The 16,161-nt window shown below is 40.8% G+C and overlaps 1 protein-coding gene across 1 annotated transcript; it reads left to right on the top strand.

Annotated features, from left to right (window-relative positions):
- Positions 1-132: 132 nt before the first annotated feature.
- LOC146693554 (uncharacterized) lies at positions 133-2,323 on the top strand. The gene is made up of 4 exons (XM_085479346.1): positions 133-242; positions 414-502; positions 692-928; positions 2,022-2,323. Exons 1-4 carry the CDS (start codon positions 221-223, stop codon positions 2,025-2,027), a joined length of 354 nt encoding a protein of 117 aa, XP_085335472.1. The 5' UTR covers positions 133-220; the 3' UTR covers positions 2,028-2,323.
- The last annotated feature ends 13,838 nt before the right edge of the window (positions 2,324-16,161 follow it).

The raw sequence follows: 16,161 nt of genomic DNA, 5'->3' as shown, positions 1-16,161 counted from the left end.
ATCAAATACGCACAAATAAGAAATATAACACTACCTCACAACGTCTCCCTCTCACCTCACCGCAAGAACGAACTGCGTTTGCGGGGCGTGGTGCGGTGTTGAACACGTGACTTAGGTGCGGTCGGTCACTCCAGATTTCCTGAAAAGTAGTAGCAGCGAGAGCTCGCTGACAGAGTCTGTTTCGGAATCGGAGAGAAGAGGCGCATAAGTAATAGTCACAATGAGTTTCGATCTGTCAGAAGGTAAAAATATATTGCAGCTTTACGTGTTTTTTTTTCTTTAGCTGCACTCTTCTGTTGTTCGAAGATTTTGCGCTTTTGTTCGCGCAAAACCTGCGAACAGGTTTTGCGCTCCATATTGCGATATGTGGACACATGGTCCTTAAAACCCTGTCCCATCTTTGTCTTTGGCAGCTGCGGGTAAGGACGAGGAGATAAAGAAGGAGGAAGCACAGAAAGATGAACTCAATTTTCCCTGGGGCAGGAACAAAGATAAGGACAAGGTAAGACTTTTAATTCGCTTTCCAGAACAAAATGTGCGCTACGGATGGGAGTTGCATAAACACGGTGACGAGAATTGACATCTCCTCTTGTAAACCGGTTTTTCTCGTATTTCCTTACTTTTGATTAACTACAATAATCACGACATAAAAAAAAACTATTTATTAATTGTAAACTTTGTATATTTTTAGGAAGGCAGCAAAGACAAGTCTGGAAGTAAGGACAAGGACAAGTCTGGAAGTAAGGACAAGGACAAGTCTGGAAGTAAGGACAAGGACAAGCATAAGGACAAGGACAAGCATAAGGACAAGGACAAGCATAAGGACAAGGATAAGGACAAGTCTCACAGCAAGGAACATGGTGAGAAGAAGAAGGAGAAAAAGAAAAAGGAGAAGAAGCATGGAGGCAAATCTTCCAGCAGTGATGAGGTAGGTGTACCTGTACGGTTTAGTTTCAGGGATCACTTCCTCATCTCCTGATCAGGCAAAGTGGTTTTAGTTGATTTTTATTATTATTATTATTATTATTATTATTATTGTTGTTGTTGTTGTTGTTGTTGTTATTATTATTATTATTTGTATTTATTATTAGTATTTTGTAGCCAAAGTCGTTATAGTTTTCGTATTTTTCTAATTAGTTTTTATTTTGATTTCTTTTTGTATTTAATTCGGTTTAGTTGAAGTTATTTTCCAGGGTGGATTCTCTTGTTTTAGTGTAGTTTGTATTATTATTATTATTATTATTATTATTATTATTATTATTATTATTATTTTATTGGAAGGAATGTATTTAGGACAGTAGGTAATTTCTTTTTTGTGATTCACCTTTTCCAAGCTCACAAAATATTTTTTTCAAAGGTTTATTTTTAATTTTTATTTTAGTTCATTAAAGTCTTTTCTCCCCATCTAGTTTTTGTTTTTAGTTTTAGGTAACTAAAATGACCGGGGCTGGCACAGTGAACACACACAGGCCACCTCCACATAGCTGTCAGTGCTCAGTGTGTGAACGTGTCTCTGTAGTTATAAACCTGCAGCTAAACTTGTAACAAACCTGTCACACCTCTGCTCTAACCCTAACCCTAACCCTTATCCGCCGAATCTTTGGTTCCTATGGAACAGCCATAACCAGCCTTACCAGTACTTGCAGTTTAACAAGATGAGACACACCCAGCTCTCTTTGTGTGCTAAAGAGCTCAGACTGTGATCAGATCTGACTGACTAACCCGCAGCAGGGGAACACCTACTCTTTCGTCTTTCAGAGGAATTCCTTTTCTCTGACTTGCACTTTTATTTTAAGAATCATGTTGCTCACATTTGTATGAAAAGACTTACACGCATATGAGCCAGTGTGTTACAGAAGAGGAAACTGGTCAGATGATATGAGAGCTGTGCCACACTTGGATCAGTCGTGACCTGATTACATTTCCCAATATTCCTGCCCTCCCCCCGGCTTTTAAAGTGTTCCTTTATAAATCATTGTTTCCTTTCAGCAGTAACGGGATTATTCCCTTTGTCATTTCAGGACTGATGCTTCTTCGGGGACCAAACTGCTATGTTAGTCTTTTTATAATATCATCTGTCGACTAAGTGAGTGTGCCAGTTTTTCTTTTTGTCCTTCTGTTGATGTCTCAAGTACACAAAACCGATGATTCCTGGAAATTAATGTTCTGACAACAAACAGTAGGTCTGCAGGATTTACCCCCATTTTTTTCCACTCCTGGCCTGTATGGTTTTTCACCACAAGATGGCAGTAATGTCCACATAAAGCAAAAAAATGTGAAGATACTTTCTGTTATGAGAACGAATAAAAATACACAGATCGTTGTTGTCTGTCACTGTCATTTATTTTTGTTTTGGTAAAATAAAAAAGAGTTGGACTAAAGTAAATAAACCACTCGAATATTTCTTCTTAAACCGGTGACTTTTATGAATAATAGTTGGGTTTTTATTTTTAAATTTGTTTTTTAAGTAAATGTTTTTTTTTTTATTTAGATGCATGTACGTATACTAAAAGAAGTAGTTTTCCTGTGAAACTGTGAATTAAAGATCATTTGATGTAAAATGTTAAGTGTTTTCTTTCCTCCTGGAAACTGGCCTCTATGTTGATGGATGGATCAGTTGAGGGCAGAGTAGTCGTGCACAAGCAAGAACAAATATTTGCCATCTTAAAAAAAAAAAAATCCCAGAAATAAATTGATCACACTTCAAAAACCTAAAAAATATGGAAAGACACTTAACATCAAAGTGAGCTGTGTGTGACCCATGATGTAGAATGAGTTTCACATCCCTGCTCTAAATTATTGATAGAACTACTGACGTGGGAAAGAAAGAGTCATACTCAGCAGGTATGACATTGGACCACCAGCCTAAATTCTGCCTGGCCTGACACTGATCAGATATGTAAGAAACTTCCAGTTTAACACATTGATGTCATTGACAAACCAATTACAGGTCATCAAATACAGCAATTACAACATTCTGTTCAGTGCTATTTATGTAGCATCAAATCACAATAACAGTCACCTCAAGGCACTTTATATAGTAAGGTAAAAACCCTATGATAATGTGGTCATACAAGAAACCCATTAACAAAGAAAAAAATCTACTTTTGTGACTTAACTCATGAAGTTTAAGCAGCCAGTAAAAGTAGGCTGTGTCCCTTTTTTGTGGTTGGAAGATGCGGACAAGCTGTGAAGCACACTTCACGTTGACAAACGATCGGAACCAGACAGGTTCATTTTTAAACTGTGCCCCACTGCTCATTTAATTTTCTTTCCCTTCACCTTATGTTTTATCATTATGACTGCTTGTCGACATGCATCTGAAGACTTGACCAAGTTTACATTTAAACGTCTTGTCCGGTGACTTTTCAAAATTTTCCAAAACTGCACTAACACTTTCACTTTTTATAATTTACCAGAGACAAAAAGATCAGAGGTAGAAGTGAATGTTTTTTAAAAGTTAAAAAAATACTCCTCCATTCAGCTTGCAAAAGGACTCTGGGATTCAGTGATTGATGGAGCCAGTGGCTGATTAGAGCTTCTAATTATAAAAGAAGGAGTCCTTTTTCAGCACGATTTTGTAATCACTCACGGCTGTGGATTCAGATTTACAATGGAGAAAGCAGCAGGAGTAGAAGAATAGTCACTGTTGAAAAATGAGAAATTTTCACAGGAAGTCACACACAGATTACTTATTTTAGGCCGGGATTGGACTGAACCCCCTTTTCCTTCAGAATTGCCTAAATTATTTGTTTCACAGATTCAACAAGTTGCTGGAAACGTTTGGCAAGGGTTTTTGGTCCATGTCAGCATAACACAATTTGTCATCTGCACATCAATAATGTGAATTTCCAGTTCCACCACATCCCAAAGCAGCTCTATTAGAGTAAGATCTGGTGACTGTGGAGGCCATTTAAGTACAGGGTGGGCCATTTATATGGATACACCGTAATAAAATGGGAATGGTTGGTGATATTAAAGTCCTGTTTGTGGCACATTAGTATATGTGAGGGGGCAAACTCCTCAAGATGGGTGGTGACCATGGTGGCCATTTAGAAGTCGGCCATCTTGGATACAACTTTTGTTTTTTCAATAGGAAGAGGGCCATGTGACACCTCAAACTTATTGGTAATGTCACAAGAAAAACAATGTTGTGCTTGGTTTCAACATAACTTTATTCTTTCATGAGTTATTTACAAGTTTCTGCCCACTTAAAATGTGTTCAATGTGTTGCCCATTGTGTTGGATTGTCAATGCAACACAATAGGCCATTCCCATTTTATTACAGTGTATCCATATAAATGGCCCACCCTGTACAGTGAACTCACTGTCATGTTAAACAAAAAACTGAGATGATCTGAGTTTTGTGAGCAGGTGTGCTACCCTCCTGGAACCAGCCATCAAAATATGGACATGATCAGCAACAACATTCAGGTTGACTGTGGTATTTAATAGGGGTGCAACCTAGTATTGAACCGGTCAATACAGTGCTTTCGGTTCGGTACGCATATGTACATGGCAAATTGAACCTCCCCCACCCTCATGACCCTGAAGGTAAGCGCATCATGGACTAAAGTAAAACAGTATGTTGGATGTGCCAGGCAATGCTCAATTACATGGATGGGAACTAGTGTGTTAGCGCAGTTAGCTCGTTAACGTGTTGGCCGTCTAGCCCCACGCACGGGGCGATCCGCGGTAGCTCGTAAACAGAGATTTGCCGTGTTGTGGCGTTAACGTCATTTCAACGAGATTAACGCTGACAGCACTAGTGGGAACACAACGAATATGACTGCACATTTACACCGACATCATCCTAGTGCAAAGACAAGTGGAAGCAGACAAAAACAACAAGCATGCATGCTTCAAACTTTACCCGAGTCATTTAGACAGCCGTTAGCACATGATTCTCCTTATGGGGACCTGATATGTTTAATATTGTGGCGAGCTCAGACAAGGTGGAGACGGAGGTGTCGTTTGGTCTTGCTTCCCGTGAGCTAGCCAGGGAGCACAGCCGTTTATTGACATCTGCAGAAGAACGCTGCCGCTAGCTAACTGCTCAGCGCCGCAACCGCACAACAACAACAACACAAAGGGCGCCCTCTGCCCCCGGAAGGACACACCGTCGCAGTGAGAGGGCGTCACCCTTCACTATGGCAACATAAACAAAACATAACTGTACAAACAGAACCCCGAACAGTCCTGACCCGCTACATAGCCCCCATCTAAGGAGTCAGTCGTCCCCGACGACCCCATTACCCCACACAAAGTCCTGCAAATGTCCAGGTGCCTTCTTTTGGTGCACCGGCCGGTCACGACCGGCGGGGGAAAAGTCACTTGGGTCAGAACATGGGGTGCCACCATCGTCCCACTTCTGACACCAATGTGGCGAGCTCAGACAAGGAGGAGACGGAGGTGTCGTTTGGTCTTGCTTCCCGTGAGCTAGCCAGGGAGCACAGCCGTTTATTGACATCTGCAGAAGAACACTGCCGCTAGCTAACTGCTCAGCGCGGCAACCGCACAGCAACAACAACAGCAACACACAGGGCGCCCTCTGACCCCGGAAGAACACACCATCGCATCGAGAGGGCGTCACCCGTCACTATGGCAACATAAACAAAACATAACTGTACAAACAGAACCCCGAACAGCCCTGACCCGCTACAATATGCTGCTGAGAATATAGCCCAGAAGAAGTGTATAGTATTGCTTTTATTTTGGAAAGAGCCATTTCTCTGTAATAAACTCTCTTTTCCAAAGATGAGTGATTTCTCAATCAGATACAGGGCTCGCAAAATCGCTAACCCGACGTCCCGGGGCTAGCGATTTTTCCAGTCGGGCTACCAAAATCTATCTCTGCCCTGCCCGTAGGGCTATGGTAGGAAGGAAAAATATATGTCAATGTTTTTGCATTCTTTCGGAAATGTAGCTGGGTAATTATGTCATTGGCATCGGTGAGCCACTGTCAATATGTGACATATTGAAATCGCGTTTGAATTTGCGCTTGTTTTTTGCTTTCACTTTGCAATCGGGTGAACTGTGTATAGAGAGCGACAGTACTGATTGGTGAGTGATGATAATTTGCGCACCAATTCCTCTGATATCGTCTTATCAATCGTTAGCTTACTATGCAAACATGACAAGTGAAATCTCCCGCAGCAAGCTTAAACATGTGAGAGGTTGATCGCGCAGAGAATCGCTGACCGTTATGTGTGTGTGTGTGTGTGTAAAAGCAGCAGGATATATATTTTAGTTCTGCTGAGCCAAATAAGACAGGTCAGGGTGAAGAAGTGACAGCCAAAGAAAAGCTTACCACAAAACGGTCAGGACTGTTCGGGGTTCTGTTTGTACAGTTATGTTTTGTTTATGTTGCCATAGTGAAGGGTGACGCCCTCTCACTGCGACGGTGTGTCCTTCCGGGGGCAGAGGGCGCCCTTTGTGTTGTTGTTGTTGTGCGGTTGCCGCGCTGAGCAGTTAGCTAGCGGCAGCGTTCTTCTGCAGATGTCAATAAACGGCAGACTATAAGGCGAAAAGAAAGTGCAGCTTTATGGTTTCATGGACAAAAGAATTTCTGTGGCTGCGATATGACGAGCTAAATAACCAGGGCTGCACATAAATGGTCCGCAGGTGCGCATTCGCTGTCAAAATAAAATAAAAAAACGCGCACAAGATATGAAGTTGCAACGCGTGTTTGCATATATAAGATTTTCTGGAGGAGGACAGACATTTGTTTAGAACTCTTAAAGATGTCGAAGAAGCAAGCTCCTTTAAGCAATTACTTTGGTGTTCTTCCACCTCCAAAGAAATGTCAGAAGGAGTCCGAACCACAAAAGAAGCACGTATTCTCGGAAAAGTGGTTGCAGGACGTGAGCTGGCTTCAAACAAATGATGAACACACAGAGATGTGGTGCGGAATGTGCCGTGAAAATCCCACTCTAGCGGACAAAAACAGTGCTTTTTATATGGACGCAAACGCGCGTTGCAACTTCTTATCTGGTGCGCGTCTTTTATTTTGACAGCGAATGCGCACATGCGGACCACTTATGTGCACCCGTGTAAATAACATAATGTTCCTCCGGGTGTGTTGTTGGTTTTCTCTCGATTCCTGAGTCGACAAGCGCCTTTGTTACTGGGACCAGTCATTTTAAGAAAGGCCCCCAGTAGAACCCATGAGCAATGCAAGAAATGCATTATTGCTCAGTCTGCAATATCTTTCCCAGAACAAACACCAATTGCAAATAACATACTAAAAATAAACCTGAAAAATCTGTTTAGAACAGCGTACTATGTTGCAAAGAGTGAACTACCACTGGCAAAATTTAGCAGTCTTTGCAAACTTCAAAAAGCAAATGGCCTAGATCTTGGTTCCACTTGTCTCTTACCCGTGACTTCAGTGGAAATTTCAAATTCAGGATATGACACAGACTGATTCATGTTCTACACAGTTCTTACAAGTTCATAGAAATTTCTGTTCAATTAGAACCAAGTATTTGAGTTGATGATTGTAATACAATGTTGTAATTTGTTTTTCAACAATTTTTTGATTAATGTTTTGTTTCCTTTACAATATTATACTTTAATGTATAATATTGTAAAGGAAACAAAACATCAATCAAAAAATTGCTCTCTTTTTTATTCGGGCTACTTACATTTATTTTGGGCTACCAAAAACTGAAGAGTCCCTGCCCGAAGGGCTACCAGGGATTTTGAAATTTTGAGAGCCCTGAGATATATTTATTTTTTTAATTACTTTTGTTTCAGCAACATTCAATTTAAAAACTGTACTTTTGAGTTAAAATATATATTTATAAGTTTAATAAATGACAAATTAAAAAGGCATGAACATTTTTTTTGTATTGAAAAAATATTGAACCGTGACACCAAAGTATCGAACTGAACCGAACCGTGAATTTTGTGTATCGTTGCACCCCTAGTATTTAAATAATACTCAGTTGGTCCTCCACACCATTATACCACCAGCCTGATCCCCACATAGCAAAATTGGTATGGGCCAGATCTGGCCCACACAATGTGCTTACACATGGCCCACATACCGCCAGTGTAGGGACTAACGCGTTAACGCGTTATAATAACTACGTTATTATTGTGGTAACGAGCACGGTAACTAGTTATTATGCCAGAATCAGGAACACGTTAATCGTTACTGGTATTTAGATAGGGTCGTTATCAGTGATGGGAATAACGGCGTTACAAGTAACGGCGTTACTAAAGGCGTTACTTTTTTCAGCAACGAGTAATAAACTAATTACTATTCCTATCGTTACAACGCCGTTACAGTTACTAACAAGAAAATGCGGTCTGTTACTATTTTTCAACAAACAGACGGTTGAAGCTGTGTTCAGCTTACTGCGTCTTCTATCAGTTGCACGGAAGTAGCTGACTACATAAGTAATCTGGACGCTACAACTTTAAGCAGCTGCGCGCGCTCCCGCTGATGGTAATCACGATCACTGTCTAGCACAGTGGTTCCCAAACTTTTTTTGCTAGGCCCCCCTTTGTTTTACAAGAAAAATGTTCGCCCCCCCCCCCCCGCGCGCGCACACGCACGCACAAACACATCCTCTAACCAAACACACCCATATTTTGCTCCATTGCGGTTTATTTCATACCTCAAACATTTATTAAACAATTAAGCAAATACAAGTAATCTGCAATAAATTACATTTAGTAAGAAAATAAACTACTAACTCTTTTACGCTACGTGCACACCTACACGGGTATTTTTGAAAACGCAGCTGTTTCTATGCGTTTGGACCTTTCTTCCACATGTAAACGGCGTTTCGAATCACCGAAAACGGAGATTTTTTTAAAACTCCTTTTTTGCGTTTACGTGTGGACGAGGAATACAGAATTCATCACGCAACGTCAAAGGTATGTGCCTTTTTTCACGTCAGGCTGTGCGCCACGTTATTGTTTACCTGAGATGAATTGCAGAATAGCAGGTAGAGACAAAATACTGTTAATCTGACTTTCTGCAGGTTTTACACGCTTACATACACACATGCAGCTACTGTTCCTTTATTTACAAAGGCAGAGGCGTCACGGTGTGATTATTTTACGTGTAGTTGTTTTTTTCCGGTGTAATAATATTCAACATTGCTATCAATACATTTTTCAATCCCTCTGCAAAATGGGTTCAAAAACATAAACAACTGTGGGATGCTGTTTGTCCGTGATTTGAACCGGGGGAACAAATCGTGGCAGGATCAGCCTGATGTTATTTGTATCCCGCTGTAACTTTACTGTATAAAGAGCTAACATCTCCAAAATGTCAGGAGTAGTTAGTCATTACAACAAGTGTTTGTGAACTAAAAATCAAGAATGTGTGATACTGTTTGTCCGTGATTTGGAGAGGCCAGCGCTGCTCCCAACGAAGGGAAAACCAATTCTGCCGGGGAGACCTACCTCGGCACTTGTGCAGGTGAAGCCAAAGGGAAGATAAGCTTCACCATATTTTCTAGTCTTTGGCTTAGAATGAAGTTGGTTTAGAAACATATTCAGCGATGCTTCATCTCCTCCTTTGCATTTGTGTGGGAGCCCCGTCAAAAACCTGTCCATTATGCTAGCAGTGTCCAAGCCTTGTTTTTTTGTTTTTTTCCCCTTTACATACCGTGCCCCCCCCAATGGCTCTGCCCCACACTTTGTGAAGGTCTGGTCTAGCACAACACCTGGAGCTAAGGGGGCAAAACAATCGCACGAGTGCTGCTGTTTGACTGAGGAAGAATAAAGTAGTCGTGGCAAGCCAATCACATGACCACTTCAAGACAATATGGGGCGCCGTTTGTAAAGTGAAACATGCTGAAATTAACGGCAACATTTTTCCACATTTAGCTCAAAACCTTACAAAAACATATTTTTTCGAGTAAATTTTTACAACATTTAGTAAAATATTTGTAATTTTTCATCAAATGTTAAATATTAAATCTAAATGTTAAATATTAAATCTAAATATTATATTTAAATCTAAATGTTAAATCTAAATGTTAAATATTAAATCTAAATATTATATTTAAATCTAAATGTTAAATGTTAAATCTAAATGTTAAATGTTAAATCTAAATGCTAAATGTTAAATGTTAAACCTAAATGTTTAGGCTAATATGCAAATGTATTGTACGGATCAACGGAAATACCAAAATAAAAGCTACGAAAGATGCAACGAAAGATGCAACGAAAAGATTCATCCAGGGCAAGTCTCTGGAAACAGCTGGAAACTATTTGAAATTCAATAAGAAATGAGACTGTCAAAAAGTTTTCAGTTTTTTATTTGTCTAAAAATAATGGCATAGCACTTTTATTATTTGACTTATTTATTTTTTTAGAAATTTCTAAAATATGTGTGCTTTATGACAGGGACTCTATTGCATTTATTAAGCGCTCTATATTTTGATATTAGTGTCTCGTGTAGTATATAATCATGTGCTGTCTAATAACTGAGGCCTTAAACCTTAAACATATAAATAAGAAGTTAGACTTGTAACTCTGATCACGTCTCCTTTTTGATTTTTAGAGGTACTAACCCTTAGGCGACAGTAACAACACTGTTTTTACCTACCAATTCATTTAAAAGGTCTGCCACTGCCACTTTAAAGTCTGTTGACCTCATCAAGGTATGCAATATGATGACTTCATCACGAACTGTTTGTAGTTCAGTAATATTAGTCTTATTTTTACTTTAACACATGCTGTTTTCCACTCTCTTCCTGTGTGTTGGATTTCATTTTGCACCATGTTTGAATAGTTTGTTCTTTAAAAAAAAAGAAGCATAATGTTTGGCAAAAATCTCAGAAAACTGTGTAGAAGCAAAAGTGACAGGAGATAGAAATACTCAGCTGCTCATAAACCAAAACTACTCGGCCATAAAGAGGTCGGAAGAAAAAGGTGAACGCTCGCAGCCAACAAGGGCAAAACAACTCAAAGAAGACATGATGCAGCACTAAAGCAAAGGATCGCTCGTTTACTTGACATCAATATTAAAGTTATGGTGAACTGCAGCCAGGTCTGTCAGAGAGGAGTAGTACAGCGTTTAGCATCGAGGATCTCCTTCAGGTCTTTTGAATCTTTCATGGAGGTGCAGAAAAAAAATAAAATGGAGCAGGTTTCAGAAGGAAATCAATAATACATCAAGCACACATCTGTTTGTGGCTGCTGGAGAAACTCAGTTTTACCCATCCATCATGTTTAAACCTAATTTTAACCTGTAAGAAGAGAATCAGGAGAATTAGAGGAATATTTCTTCTTCGGTCAGAAGAATGTATGAATCATTTGTGCTAAAAATGTCTTTCACTTTAGAAAAAACATGTTATTTCATTGTTTTGCTTTTTTTGTCCCCTTTTCATTTCTGTTGAACTTCTCTTACCTAATTAGCGCATCACTTGCATCATTTGGATTTCTCTTCAGCTTCTGACAAATGACATAGAAATGCAAACTGAAAGTCAGAGGAGAACGAGAGGTCAGAAACCATTAACATGCAGCAGGTCCATAATTTGTTAGACAAAGACACAACTTTAGTTTGCCTCAGTTTGTCTCCTATACATACCACAGCGGATTTAAAGTCAAACAATCAGGATATGCCTTGACTTAAAATAATATGTTCTGGCCTACAGAGGCAAAACTGCTGAACCTCTGTCTTTCTCCAATAAATTGTGGATGTATGAAAAGGTGAAAAACTCAACTACAGCAGAAATGATTGACAGAAAAAACAAGACCATTTAAATATGCAGCATATTGTCTGATCCTAGCTTTGCAAATTTGTCTTTGTCAGTTATGATGGTAAAGAGAAAGAGAGGAGAATGGATGGACGACAGTAAATGAATCAGGACCTGCAGAGGATTAGTAAAGAGGAAGGGAGGGAAGCTATGAAAAGGATGAAGAGTGGAAAGGCAGCAGGTCCAGATGACATACCTGTGGAGGTGTAGACCAGAGGGCATTGGGCTTTTTGATCAGACTGTTCACCATAATCTTGGTGAGTGAGCGCATGCCTGAGGGATGGACAAGAAGTGTGCTGATGTGGAGAGCTATGGGATAAAGAGGGAGGGATGAAGTGGACGAGTCAAACCATGAAGAAACGAGAAAGAAGCCAGTTTAAGGAGACAGGCTTAGCTTCATGCCAAGAAAAAGCACTGCAGGTGTGATGTTTGCTTTTAGAGTGTTGATGGAGAAGTTTGGAGATGGTCAGAAGTAGGGATGGGTATTGATAAGATTTTCACAATTCCGATTCCATTTTTGATTCTGTTTAAAAATTCAATTCTTTATCGATTCTCTTATCGATTCTTTTTATAAAAAGGAGAACACTAAGGTCGATTAGCTTAGAACTTTGTTTTATATCTTCTCTTTGAACAAGATAGAAATTTAGGAGTAACATGGCCTTACAAACCCAACAGTGAGATCTTAAGAGATCCACAGCCTACGGCTCTTCAATGGGGTGTCACAGGGTCACCGGGAAAAAAATTGTAAATGTAAAATAATAAAATAAATATTCTTCTGTAGCAATAACAAAGTATAACATAAATTATTCAGTAGCAATTACACAAGAATATCCAGTAATGTCCCTGCCTACAATTAAACACATTCACTTACCGAAAATCGGGGGCATCTGCTGTAGCAAATAGGTTCAAGCCTTTGACCACAAACTTAGTCACTGCTCGGTGACATTCGTCTATCCTGGCCTGAAAGGAGACGCTACCGGTAGACTGCAGCGAGAACTACCAGCATCTGAGCCAGACTCTGTCTGTCTCTCTCATCATGGTCACCTAAATGCACAGTAATGGCAGGTTTTGTAATAAGGCAGATCGCGCTAACATAATATGCACTGTTAGTTGATTATTTACCTGCCGCATTAACGGGAGAGGACGTGCAAACGTTACCGCTGCTGCTGGGTTGAGATTCACGAGTCTGGAGCGGAATTAAAAACACGACATTCATTTAAGGTTATCACGTGTTTTCCCTTAAATGAAGTATCTACTTTGCAAGTATTGCAAGTTGCCCTGTTGTCATCCGTTCTCGTAAAGTATAACCAAACTTTTGAGCTTTTGAGCCGCCGTGTTTCCTGCCAGGTAAATGACGCTCCGCAACGTGGTGACGTCATTCGGGGCGACTGGAATCGATAAGGGAATCATTTGCAAAAATGGCAAACAATTCCAAGGAATTGAAACAGTGGGAACCGGTTCTCAACAAGAACCGATTTTCGATACCCATCCCTAGTCAGAAGGAGTTGCACTGTCTAGATCTAGAGAAAGCAGGATGACAGATGAGGTCAGGCGGGAATCTCCGTGGATTATAGCTTTTATAGGGAGCAGGTGGAGGTATGGACAGAATAAGTGTGTGTGAATAAGAGGGAGGCAGGTGTAGCAGTAAAGACACACATAGCAGAGGTAGTGAAGGTGAAGAAGAGAGCGCAGGCACGGTGGAGTGCATGGAGACGAGTATCGATGAATAAACTGTACAAAGATAGTGACCAGGAAGGAGAAAAAGTGGATGACCTCAGAGAAGATTTGTGGATGTAGTGAGGGAGGACATGAGGAGGATTGATGTGAAAGATGAGCAAAGAGTAGGTGGATGATTTACTATGGCGCCCTCTGGGAGCAAGTGAAAGAAGAAGATTCTTTCGATTATATGTAAAAAAACAAAACAAAAAAAAAAAAAAAACCCTAACCAAAACACAGCAGGCTACTAAGTCAGTGTGTTGTATAATAAGAAACAATAGCAACATAAACTAGATCTGCATCGTTCATATAGCCCTGCAATGATTCATGTCAAATAAGTTTCCCTTTTTAATTTTAAATTTTTCTTTCCAAGAGATCATTTAATTAATTCTGCCTTTGGGTGACACTGAGAGCTCTTTTTTAAGTATGATGCCAAACGCCGTATGTCTCTTCAAACTTTTAAGCCCTGGTCCGTTGCACTGGGTGTAACTTTGCCCCTCAAGCATCTTTCATGAATATCACAAAGGTTGCGAGCCCTTTTCATGGCTTATGCTGCACTTTTTTTAAATTCTGAAAAATCTAATTAGTGAAGAATATCTACAAATGCTTCACTCATAATGTTTCTCCTTTGATGTTCTGATGCTCTGAGACTGACAAGACTGAGAATCCTGTGAAGTAGAAAAGATATAAGCAGGCATTTAGTGCAGAGACGAGCTAAGTGAGATCAGTGGATCACAGTAATTAGATGCCGTACGTAGGTTGTTTGATGCAGTGTCCTTGGTAGCTTGTTTAATCGCTGATGAGTTCCTTTAGCCTGTGAGTTCATGCTCATCCCCCTGCTACTCTTTAATGAAAAAGAGATTTCTATTTTATTTCCTTCTTTGCCACAGACACAGTCTAGTCCAAGTTTTTTTGTTTCTATTTGTTGCTTCTCCTTTTAAAATAAACCAAATGTTTATTTTATTTTATTTTCACTTGCTACACACGGGACAGACATGACTGGGGGAAAGAAAAGGGAGAAAGAAAGAGAGGTAGGGAGAGAAAAACAGCGGGGAAGAGGAACGGTGATAAAGGGCAAAATCCCAAAAACCAACAAAACAAACAGACAAAAAATACATATATCAATCACCTGGATCACCTGTTGAGAAAGAAAAAAGAGAAAACAAGCAAAAAAACAGATCAATATAATAAAAAACATCATTGCGATGATCTATTTGAATATAACAGTAAATACTAAATATTGAATATTATTGTGCAGCACGTAGGATCGACAGTGCTCAGTGTGCTTTGAGGTAGGAGCCAAAAAGGGTGTAGTTTGTGTGTGTGAGCACCCGTGTGTACACCTGTGAGCATGAGCGCGCTTGTATTTAAAAGGTTCCTTCATGCAATGATCTGCTAGAGGGTGTGGGGAGCCACAGCCCCGTCGTCCAGGGTATGGAGGAGATTCAGGCCCCCATCATCCAGAGGCCCCCAGAACACAAGAGACCAAGGAAGACCAACGGAGGGGCAACCGTGCCACTCTCCCGGAAAGAGCTGAGGAGAGCCCCAGATGAGGGGTCACTCAGCAGCTGCGGAGCAGAAGCCAGGGGGAGTTGCAGTGACGCGCCCGTGAGCTCCGCCGACAGCCAGCTGTGCCTGAGTGACCGAGCCCCAGGCCGAGATGCCGAGGGCACCCCACCCAACGAAGTGGCCCGAGTGAGCCCCAGGCTCCAGGCCCCGACAAGCAGCCACTAGGAGTGAGCTGGTGCATACCAGACGCCCATCCCCGGACACCAAGAACCACCAATGCACGAATAGTCCAAGTTTCTATCTTCTTTTGAATGCATGCAGACGGCTTTAAGAGACTTTCAGAGAAGTAACTTTGCTTTCTTGTAAAGAGCTCTGCAGCCATTGTCTCTCAGAGAAGAACTCTCCTGACTGATTCTAATTATAGGCTCCTCTGGTGTGGCAGTGACAACGCTCTCTTGTTAAATTCCAAATTATGAAAATGAACACAGAGCTCAAATATAGCAGCAATATCAAACAAACTGATGAATGCTGTCACCGTGACAGGCAGAGAAAATGATTCACACAGAAGTGTGCAAAGCTTTCTGGTCTGTTCTATTTCATTCTACTGGGCCTTTTGTCGACGCGCCGCAGGAGGGCGCGAACGTCTCTCTTTCGTCTGGCGTCAACGGTCTCCCAGCAACAGCCAGGCTCGAGCTCGTCTCAATCGACCGCCGCTGAGCGCCGTCAAGCCGCACGGACACAGCCAGGCCCTCGCGGACAGAGTGGGGTGTTGCCTACAAAATAAAAGCCAACTGAGGTTAGGCGTGTAGTCGCCCAGCCTGACGGTGCTGGATTCTGCTGTCCCTGTTTACTAGTTTGGATAAATGGCAATGGAATAAAATGTGAAATTTCAAGTTGGGAGGCTATTTTTAATGCTTAAGTAGCACCTCAAAGCAAAAAGCAAGAAAGATAATTAGAAAAGTAAAAATGAAATGTTAACCCACCAGTATTCATATGTATCGACCTCATGACTGCAGTGAATTGTAAAGATGATCGGTGAGGCAATTCAGGGATGATCGAAGGTACTGACACATCTGACCTTTATCCCCATCTAACAACGATTTGACTTTATAATTTTTTCAGATTTTTTTCTATCAAATACCTCCCATTTGATTTTTTTCTTTCGTTTGCTTTGAAAAACAGCGACCGGAAGTGGGACATTTCCCCCACA

The sequence above is a fragment of the Copadichromis virginalis genome, linkage group LG14 (genome assembly GCF_057382275.1).
Source record: "Copadichromis virginalis isolate Kocher_CV1m ecotype Utaka linkage group LG14, C_Virginalis_male_GT1.1, whole genome shotgun sequence".
Lineage (NCBI taxonomy): Eukaryota > Metazoa > Chordata > Actinopteri > Cichliformes > Cichlidae > Copadichromis > Copadichromis virginalis.
Note: the sequence above shows the minus strand (reverse complement) of the source record. Positions and strands in the feature narration are given on the sequence as shown.